This window comes from Procambarus clarkii, chromosome 18, assembly GCF_040958095.1.
Source record: "Procambarus clarkii isolate CNS0578487 chromosome 18, FALCON_Pclarkii_2.0, whole genome shotgun sequence".
Lineage (NCBI taxonomy): Eukaryota > Metazoa > Arthropoda > Malacostraca > Decapoda > Cambaridae > Procambarus > Procambarus clarkii.
In genome coordinates, this window is record NC_091167.1 from 24,009,691 (window position 1) to 24,020,506 (window position 10,816).

Sequence of the window (10,816 nt, forward strand, 5' to 3'; positions counted from 1 at the left end):
ACAATGTAGCGCCTGAACCACCGCCTCAAAATGCACTTCTCGGTGATAAGTTAAATAAAGTGACATTTCACACAACACAATTTCTTTAGGAAGATTTCATCCTTCGTGATTTGGTGCAATATTGTCGCACGTGGGGCACGTGAGGAGGGTACGGGCACGTGAGGCGGGTACGGGCACGTGAAGCACGTGAGGAGGGTACGGGCACGTGAGGCGGGTACGGGCACGTGAAGCACGTGAGGAGGGTACGGGCACGTGAGGCACGTGAGGAGGGTACGGGCACGTGAGGAGGGTACGGGCACGTGAGGCACGTGAGGAGGGTACGGGCACGTGAGGAGGGTACGGGCACGTGAGGAGGGTACGGGCACGTGAGGAGGGTACGGGCACGTGAGGAGGGTACGGGCACGTGAGGAGGGTACGGGCACGTGAGGAGGGTACGGGCACGTGAGGAGGGTACGGATGTAACACCACTATAATTGTAACACCACGATAAAATAAGTACTAAACTAATAATGTAAACACTACTTATCCTGAGTAACACTTCCTATCGGTTGCACTTGGTAACACTGTTATTGAACACTGTAATATGAGCTGACATATGATGGTTACACTGGAACCAAAAGATACACTGCCAATAAGGAAATGCTTCACAGGATTAAAAACGCTGCCACCATCTGCTTTGACCATTGAGACTATATCAAGCAACGAGGCAAGAAACATTGCTTGACTTGGAGAGTACTTTCTATAACTGTCATTAATTATGGGACGGTTGTCAGCCACTATATCCAAAAGGCTAAGAGGATTCAACAATTGACACAGACGGAAAATTTAACATGAGTTTATTGAGACCAAAATTATGCTAATCACCACTTATAAATCCTACTCTAACACTGGCCAATAGTTAAGAAATTTAGACATGGAACAAAACCTCAGAGATCACACACATTACCTTAAGACCTCTGTCTCTCCATCTGGTGGATTCACTCTGTCACTCCCTGGCTGTGCGATGTTCTCCACAGCCTTCTCTCGACCCCGGTGTCCCGCACTCTGTCTCTAAGTCTCTACAGGACCAATATATATACACCCCCCCCCCCCAAAAAAAGGGGGAAGGGGGAGATTTGCTGTTGCTACCTAGATCAAAAAGAGGTCGGGCCACACGTGCACAAACACTCAAGAATTTTCATTAAATTTGTTTGACATTCACCATACACTGTTCAAGAAAGGAATTATTAATTACGTGTGTGACTGACCTCTGACCTGGCTAAAAGGGGGAGATCCATGTATGTTTACACATAAGAATCTGGGGTCTAATTCCATTGCAATGTTTGACAAGAGTATCATGAAATATTACATACTTGAAACTAGCTGACTAAGACTAACCCAGGAATTTTTTAATCAACATACAAGATAATCCGGAGGTTATCTGGGCTGACCTCTTGGAGAAGGCTTCCCTGGGTGTGAACTCTAAAGGGGGGGGGGGGGCATGGGTGTTACAGCTCCCTTTCCCCGGAGTTAAGACAAAATCGGGTGTATGATAATTAAAGCTAATTTTGTCTTATCCTAACTCATCCAAGATACCATAACTAAACCCTAAAAGAAAGAAAAATTGCCAGTGACATATTGATAAAAGTAAACTAACAAAATTAACACGATGCAAAGTACATTATACAGTTACACTTCAGTAAGAACAACATATAAATGTACAATGGAAGAAACAAAAGTAAAAAAAAAGTATTGGCAAACAAACAAAGCAATCAACATTGCAATGGAATTAGACCCCAGATTCTTATGTGTAAACATCCATGGATCTCCCCCTTTTAGCCAGGTCAAAGGTCAGTTGGTCCCCCAGACCACACTACCAGATCTGGCCCCCCCAGACCACACTACCAGACCTGGCCCCCCACACACTACCAGAACTGGCCCCCCCACACACTACCAGACCTGGCCCCCCAGACCACACTACCAGATCTGGCCCCCCCAGACCACACTACCAGACCTGGCCCCCCAGACCACACTACCAGACCTGGCCCCCCACACACTACCAGACCTGCCCCCCAGACCACACTACCAGACCTGCCCCCCAGACCACACTACCAGAACTGGCCCCCCCACACACTACCAGACCTGGCCCCCCAGACCACACTACCAGATCTGGCCCCCCCAGACCACACTACCAGACCTGGCCCCCCAGACCACACTACCAGACCTGCCCCCCAGACCACACTACCAGACCTGCCCCCCAGACCACACTACCAGACCTGGCCCCCCAGACCACACTACCAGACCTGGCCCCCCAGACCACACTACCAGACCTGGCCCCCCACACACTACCAGACCTGGCCCCCCAGACCACACTACCAGACCTGCCCCCCCAGACCACACTACCAGACCTGGCCCCCCCAGACCACACTACCAGACCTGGCCCCCCACACACTACCAGACCTGGCCCCCCACACACTACCAGACCTGGCCCCCCAAACCACACTACCAGACCTGGCCCCCCCAGACCACACTACCAGACCTGGCCCCCCACACACTACCAGACCTGGCCCCCCACACACTACCAGACCTGGCCCCCCACACACTACCAGACCTGGCCCCCCCAGACCACACTACCAGACCTGGCCCCCCACACACTACCAGACCTGGCCCCCCACACACTACCAGACCTGGCCCCCCACACACTACCAGACCTGGCCCCCCCAGACCACACTACCAGACCTGGCCCCCCAGACCACACTTTTTTTATTATTATTTTCTACCACAGACGTGGCCACACATTTATAATGCTAACCAACATATATACATTTTCTTCTGTCCTCCATGGACAGGGTTAGAGATGTGTTAAACATATAGTTCAAGGGTTTATTGAACAATCAACCACAGAAGGTGATTCGGTGCTTTTAAAATGCTAAGCTAACCTTCATACGTAAATACATAGATACACAGATTTACGTATGCCCTACTTAAAGTGTTCAATGTGTCTTTTACATAGTGTCATTAATGTGCATTTACAAAGGTGAAATGTAATTCTGATCAGCCACCCTTTCCAGTTTTAATCCCTCCCTTTCCACCCAAGAAGCAAATTAGAGATCAGCCCAAGCTTCGTCTTGAGGCAAAGCTCAACGCCTTAAGCCATATTGATGCTCTGTCCACAGAGCATTCTCTCTCTCAAATCATATACACTGATGGTTCCCTACACCGCACCACGGGTGCAGCTGGAAGTGCAGTTGTTCTGACAATGGGCGATGGCTTGTACTTTGAGTGGGGAGTCCGTATAAACAACTGGGCCTCTACCCTTCAGACCGAACTATTTGCCTTGATCCTTGCACTGAAATGTGTACAAGTCTCAAAACTTGATACATTAATTGTAAGTGACTCCTTATCATCCTTAAATGCTCTCAACTCTTTAAGACATAACTGTAACATGCTCGTGTCCGAAGCTAGACACAAATACAACAAAATTATTAAGGATGGTAACAGAGTCCATTTCATGTGGTCTCCATCTCATGTTGGCCTCCGAATGCATGATAGAGCTGATGAGTTAGCCAAAGAATCTGCCTTTAAAGGAGACGTTGAGTGCAACCTTGGATTGTCAATGAGCAATCTGAGAGCAGCAGTACACCGAGAACTTCAACAAGATCTTGTAGATCTGAGGCAAAGTGAAATTGATACCAGTAATTCCCTCTATCATCATACTATCATGCAAGAGGAGCCACACATCTATGGATCATCCAATAAAATCAGCAGACTTCTAGATGTTACTACTGCTCGCCTTAGACTCGGTTACAAGTATCTCTGGGAATTCTCATTATCTGCTGATGTAGACCTGACCAAATGTAAACTGTGTCAACAAAATTATTCGCACACCCTCCGTCACTATGTGATGGAGTGCGAAAAGATACGTGAATTTAGAGACAATTCTATAACCAATGTTCCAGCGATGTGTCAATATTTCAATCAAAATGATCTGCTACCAGAAATTTTAGCCAAATATCCCCAGTTTGCTAACTGTAGGTAGTAACTAAGTGATTGTAACCTAGCCACCGCTGCCCACTGGATAGGGGGCGGTGTGCAGGACAAACATATAAATTTTGACACTAGCTCTCCACATATGTCAGTTGCTTAATTTAGAACCTGTACATGAGGTCGATCTCGAACCCATTGTTGATGTGACTACTTATATTGAATTTTGTAACTAGCTCATCAAGATTGTAACTTGCTTAGCTAAATGAATTGTGGGGTTCAGTCCCTGAGCCCATTATGTGCCTCTGTAACCCTTTCCACTACCGCCCACAAGATGGGTATGGGGTGCATAGTAAATGAACTAAACTAAAAAAAAAAACTTCCATATATACTTTATACACATGCATATACATACACACACACATATACGTACATATACATATATCCATACATATATTCACACAGATGCATTCACATACATTTGTCTCTTTTACTCTGACAGGGTGAGATAGCTGATAGAGAATCTAGTGTGTAATTAAGCACTTAACCACTGAAGGTGATTAAAGTGTTTTTACAAGCTCAGGTTATATAGTTACATCACATACATACATTGTATAATTGATACCTTACATGGTCAATTATGGATACAAATCCAATATATCATCAAGTGTTCCAGTATTCATATAGTAGTTACAGAGTTCAGCATACCTAAGCCCAGGAGGGCGAAAGTCAGTCAATATGGGACATATGAATTGTGAATTTGTTAGGTCGGTGAGATCTTCATTAAATATTTGTTTAAGTATTCTCTTTGTCAGTGCTAATGAAACACCCATATCAATTTCTATTACTGGTTTTCTGCAGGCTGTCTTAGCAAGCATATCAACAGTGTCATGCCTTGAGATGCCAACATGTGATGGTATCCATAGGAATTTAATTTCAAATCTGTTTTCTTTAGCAGCTAAAACATTCATTCGAATATCACTGACTATTTTCTGGGTGTCACTACTATGTGCGTTCAGTGCCAGGAGTGCACTCTGCGAGTCACAGTATATAAGTCCACTGCCTTTGTCTTTTAAAAATTCAGTGGCAAGGTATATGCCTGCAAGTTCGGTTTGAGTTGTACTTGCCCAGTCATTGACGCGCTTCATTGCTGTATGTACGAGAGAAGATTGTTCAAATATATTACACGCACATCCGGTACATCGTCCACCTTCTTCTACAGAGCCGTCGGTATAGCACTGATACACATCGTTACCCATACTCTGAGTACTTTCAGTGATGCTGCACAGTGTTAACTGTTTTAATAATGTAGAGTGCACACTATCTTTCTTGACCACACTGGTTGGCCCGCTGTAGTGTATAGTTGGCGTACGATACTCTCTACCCCGTCACCGCCACTCTCCTCTGACTCTAAACATATCTACGGAGGCCAGGTTGGTGGCAACACTGAAGGAGGAACTGGCATCTCTGAGTATTTATGGGTCACGAACGAGGGCTGGAGATGACTTAGCCTTCCAGCCACCGTTGTCTAATGCCTCCCAACCTATTATACCTATTCCATCTACTAGCCTAATTACTATGACCGTCCCTAGGATGTAACCCACTCCATCAGTCTAATCCCCAAATGCCTATTAACTACTTACTGAACACGGGCATCAGGTGACACGAAACGTTGCCCAAATTTTTCTGTTCTACCGAGGAGATCTAACCCGTGATCCTCGGTTGTGAATCGAGGATGCAGCCCACTGCGCCAGTGAGTTTCGCAAACTAGAAGAGGCAATGTCTTACAAGTTTGAATTATGGGATGTTCCCGATCTTGGCTTCAATTGCGTGTAGATGAGTGTGTGTGAGTGCGTGCAGGCGAGTGTGTGAGTGCGTGCAGGCGAATGTGAGTGCGTGCAGGCGAATGTGAGTGCGTGCAGGCGAGTGTGTGCGTGCGTGCAGGCGAGTGCTACACCGACCGCCGTCACCCCCACTGCCTACATTATTTACACTGGAGCAGCTCACATGCACTAATTGACCGCCACTTAATCAAATATGAGTCCCCGATCAATATATGACTAGCATTCCTTGTCTTCTCCACTGGGGGATCAATACCAAATGTTTCAATGACAAAAAACAAAAAACAATCGAATATATTCATCTGAAAGTTAGATTAGGCTGTCCTCTAGTGTTTGGCAGTGTGTTATCTCATACAAACTCACATTACGAAATTAAAACTAGAGTTGAAATAGACGATTATCCTGGGTGTGTTTTTGTGAGTTTTCACAAAATTAATTGTCACTATTGGTCTGTCACCTGGTCACTAATTGTACTCCACTATGGCATAGTAGTTTATTGAGCACCTGGCCATCTATGCCGTGTTAGTTGAGCACTTGGCCAACTGTGCCGTGTCAGTTGAGCACTTGGCCATCTATGCCGTGTTAGTTGAGCACCTGACCAACTGTGCCGTGTTAGTTGAGCACTTGGCCAACTGTGCCGTGTTAGTTGAGCACCTGGCCAACTGTGCCGTGTTAGTTGAGCACCTGGCCAACTGTGCTGTGTTAGTTGAGCACCTGACCAACTGTGCCGTGTCAGTTGAGCACCTGGCCAACTGTGCCGTGTTAGTTGAGCACCTGACCAACTGTGCCGTGTCAGTTGAGCACCTGGCCAACTGTGCCGTGTTAGTTGAGCACCTGACCAACTGTGCCGTGTTAGTTGAGCACCTGGCCAACTGTGCCGTGTCAGTTGAGCACCTGGCCAACTGTGCCGTGTCAGTTGAGCACCTGGCCAACTGTGCCGTGTTAGTTGAGCACCTGACCAACTGTGCCGTGTTAGTTGAGCACCTGACCAACTGTGCCGTGTTAGTTGAGCACCTGGCCAACTGTGCCGTGTTAGTTGAGCACCTGGCCAACTGTGCCGTGTTAGTTGAGCACCTGGCCAACTGTGCCGTGTTAGTTGAGCACCTGGCCAACTGTGCCGTGTCAGTTGAGCACCTGGCCAACTGTGCCGTGTAAGTTGAGCACCTGGCCAACTGTGCCGTGTTAGTTGAGCACCTGACCAACTGTGCCGTGTTAGTTGAGCACCTGGCCAACTGTGCCGTGTTAGTTGAGCACCTGACCAACTGTGCCGTGTCAGTTGAGCACCTGGCCAACTGTGCCGTGTCAGTTGAGCACCTGGCCAACTGTGCCGTGTCAGTTGAGCACCTGGCCAACTGTGTCGTGTCAGTTGAGCACCTGGCCAACTGTGCCGTGCATTTATAGCAATCATAAGCCAATCAAATACCGAAAATTATGATTTTTATGTCAAGTATTAAAACGACAAAGAACGTTCTTTCTCGTATGTTTAGTTATTGATTTTTCACACCCTTTAGTACAGACGCTGTAGCAACTATACAACTCAATGATAACTTAAACAAAAGAGGTAAATTATTAATGATAAAAATCATCATGGCCGAAAACTGAATAAATGCAGCTTATTTAGATAGGTTACAAACAAATATTTACTTACATTTATACCTTCATCATATATGAATAGCCTAAGAGGGTGATTGATTAGAAAGAGGAGATTTGGCTTTAAGAATTGGTTCTTATTCCATTTTATTGTTTATGTATATATTGCTTTGTTGTACATACCCGTTCTTGGTATATGTATTGTTTATATTATCAAGATTTATAGTGTTTCGTATTATCCCTGTTTATATAGTTGCTTTGTGCTTCCTTGCTGTTCTCCTACTGGCTTTCTCCCACCTTTGCTCCAAGCAAAGGCTCTTGCCTGTCACGGTAACACTGCATGCCGCTTCTGCCCACCCTTACTGCCTTATATCTTTCAGCCCGGGGGAGGTGATCTACGCGACAAAAAATCGACGTACGTCCGACTGGACCAGGTATCGTTTACATGGTCAGGAATCAACACTCTTCGGATCCTACAAGCACAGCGCAGGACGCACGCATACCCTAGCCCAGCGAGCGCCTCCCCCCCTCCCCCCCGACAATTTCTACCCGGCCCGTGCCCCAGTGAACAGGCAAGACTTCTCCAGGGCGCTTAATTCGCGCCGCCCTCGCAGAGCTAGGCTCGCCTCCAGCCGACCACGCCCTCTTACCTTTAGAATTGGCAGGGCCACTCAGCTCTCTTGACGGGCTCGCCAACGGAGATAATGGCGGGTCCAGCAACCAGCTGGAACCCCCAGCTGACTACGTCCGGGACGTTGTTGCTCTGCCACTCTGAGGCCTCCTTAATTGCGGCCAGCGGGCCTCGCCCTTCGGGGGGGGGGGGGGGTCCGGCCAGCTGGCCTGCGGTGGGGGTGCAGCGCCGGTCCCCAAGTGTCCCGCTGCCCGCAGCTAATCCTTTGCCCAGTCTAGGTGCTAGTAAGAGTTAGGAAACCCTTCTCCTTATTCCTTGGCGGCCGGCCTCATGCCCTGGGAAAAACTTCTCCCATTTGTCATATATCAGTTTTCCCCAGTCACTAGGTATTTTCTGCCCGCCTGCTAATTCTAGGATTTCCCATTATGTCTTGGTCGGGCTCCGTTAAGTGTTGTGTCTATACACTTTATTTCCCCTTTGTGTCCTGACTGTTATACCTAGTTCTAATTACATTTCATCGGCCATTAGGTTTCTGCAGAACGTGTTTGCCATGTCACTATAGGCTATGCTTACTACTACGGGGGTACATTTTAAGTTAATCAGTCCTCAGACATGGACAAGTTATATTTGTTAATTCCTACTTATATTATTTACATGTTCTGCAGAATTTAATTTACTAATAAAATTTAAGCCCCAATCGGCCTGTCTTTTTCTCCCCTGGTCAGAAAGAAGGTTTTGATGGTTGACAGTGTCAAAAGCCTTGCGCAGGTCCACAAATAACCCAACAGGGAACTCATTTTTATCAAGAGCTGCATAAATCAAGTTAAGCATACTAATAAGTGCATCGTTAGTGCTTTTTTGGGTCTAAAGCCATATTGGCAAGAGCTAAATATATTGTGTTTGCCTAGATAAGAGTAAAGCTACTTGTAGATTAGTTTTTCAAAAATTTTTGACAAGTTAGGCAGGATTGATATAGGTCTGTAGTTGTTAACATCTGTGAGATCACCATATTTTTGTACAGGGGTAACTCTCGCTTTTTTTTAGGATATCTGGAAAGGTTTGGAGTTCAAGTGACTTGTTGAAGAGCAATGCAATAGCAGGGGCTAAAGTTCTGGAGGCTTTTTTGTAAATTAAAGTTGGTATCTCCTCAAGGGCACTAGACTTGGTTTTAAGGGAAAGGATTAGCTCATTGACGTCAGTGGAATTAATAGGCTTTAGGTACAGAGACTGCTGTGGATAGTTACCTGTAAGATAGTCCTGAATATTGGTACTGGAAGATGGAATATCATTTGCAAGGGATGGCTCAATGGAAGAGAAGAACCTATTGAACTCAATAGCAGAATCTGAGGCTGAAAGCTGACCATCGTTATTGGACAGGAGTGTTGGTTTGTTATTTAAAATCTTTGATCCCAATATTTGTGAAATTGTGCCCCAAGTTTTTTTAATGTTGCTCTTTATTTGGGTAAATTTATCTTCGTAGTATTTAGTTTTGGCTCGTCTAATTATCTTAGATAGCAATAACGAGTAATTCTGAGAATTCTTTGGAGACAATTCCTAACCAATACTTCTTCTCAAGGTCATGTTTTTTATTAATGGATTTAAGTATTCCCTTTGTAAGCCAGGGATTGTTAAGCCTTTTGGTTGTGACTTGTTTTGTAAGCATAGGACAGTGGGTGTTATAAAGGCTAAGAGTTTTTTGAAGAAAAGATTGCACTGATAGGTTGATGTTCCCTATGTTACCAAACTCGGACTCCCAGTTGACATTATCAGCAGCAGTTATAAAATTGTCTATAGCAGTTTCATTGTGCAGCCTAAAACTTAACTCCTTTGACTCTAGAGGTGGTTTGCTAATGTTAGTTAAGAGAAATGTGGGGTAATGGTCTGTAGTGCTATCGGTGATTATACCTGAAGTAAGCGGAGAGGTTATGTTTGTCCAGATGTGATCTAGAGTCGTGGCAGTACTATCAGTGATTCTAGTAGGTCTAGTGATTAAGGGTATGAGGAAGCAGGAATTCATACAGTTGAGGAAGCTAACAGCAGTAGGGTGTTCAGGCTCGCAGAGGTCAATATTAAAGTCCCCTGTGATAATTAGATGGTTTTTGTTCAGTCTGTTATCAAGTATTAGATTTCTAAGGTTTGAGTTGAATTCGGACACATCAGTGTTAGGAATTCTATAGACTGCACCCAAAGACAGGACAGACTCAGCACCTATCCTATCTTAATCTAACCTAAACTAACATAAATAAATCAATAATTTATGTTCTTAATATAATATGATAATAATATTAAAATAAACCAATAGGAAACAGTTTATTGAAAATAAAGAAAATCACTCGGCCTATTAGGCAAATTGGGCCTTGCATAGTAGGCCGAGAAGTGCATTCTGGCTACTAGGTATATATATATATATATATATATATATATATATATATATATATATATATATATATATATACATACACACACACACACACACATATATATACACACACACTCAGAGTTGAAATAGCTTGGCACTTTCTCCTGATAGTTTCCTTCCCCCTTTGAAGGTCAATCATTTGCCTGGCTCCAGTTTTGATGCCTTGCCACCTACAACTTACAAAATAAATTTTGTTTTAAAATAAATAAATCTTTACCTGCTTTGCTCCTCAGTAAGGCAAGTACTGTGGGTATACTCCTGCCACACCGAGGATCCTCAACACAGATAAATTAAATGTACAGTATAAGGTTCCCATACTAATCCTTACCGTCTTTCCAAAGTAACTAATTATTATACCACAATTTTCTATGT

At 44.8% G+C, this 10,816-nt stretch overlaps 1 protein-coding gene across 1 annotated transcript; it reads left to right on the forward strand.

Annotated features, from left to right (window-relative positions):
- The first annotated feature begins 3,595 nt into the window (after positions 1-3,595).
- On the forward strand, positions 3,596-6,959 carry LOC138366019 (uncharacterized). Its single transcript, XM_069326738.1, has 2 exons — positions 3,596-3,674; positions 6,331-6,959. Exons 1-2 carry the CDS (start codon positions 3,596-3,598, stop codon positions 6,957-6,959), a joined length of 708 nt encoding a protein of 235 aa, XP_069182839.1.
- Positions 6,960-10,816: the final 3,857 nt, after the last annotated feature.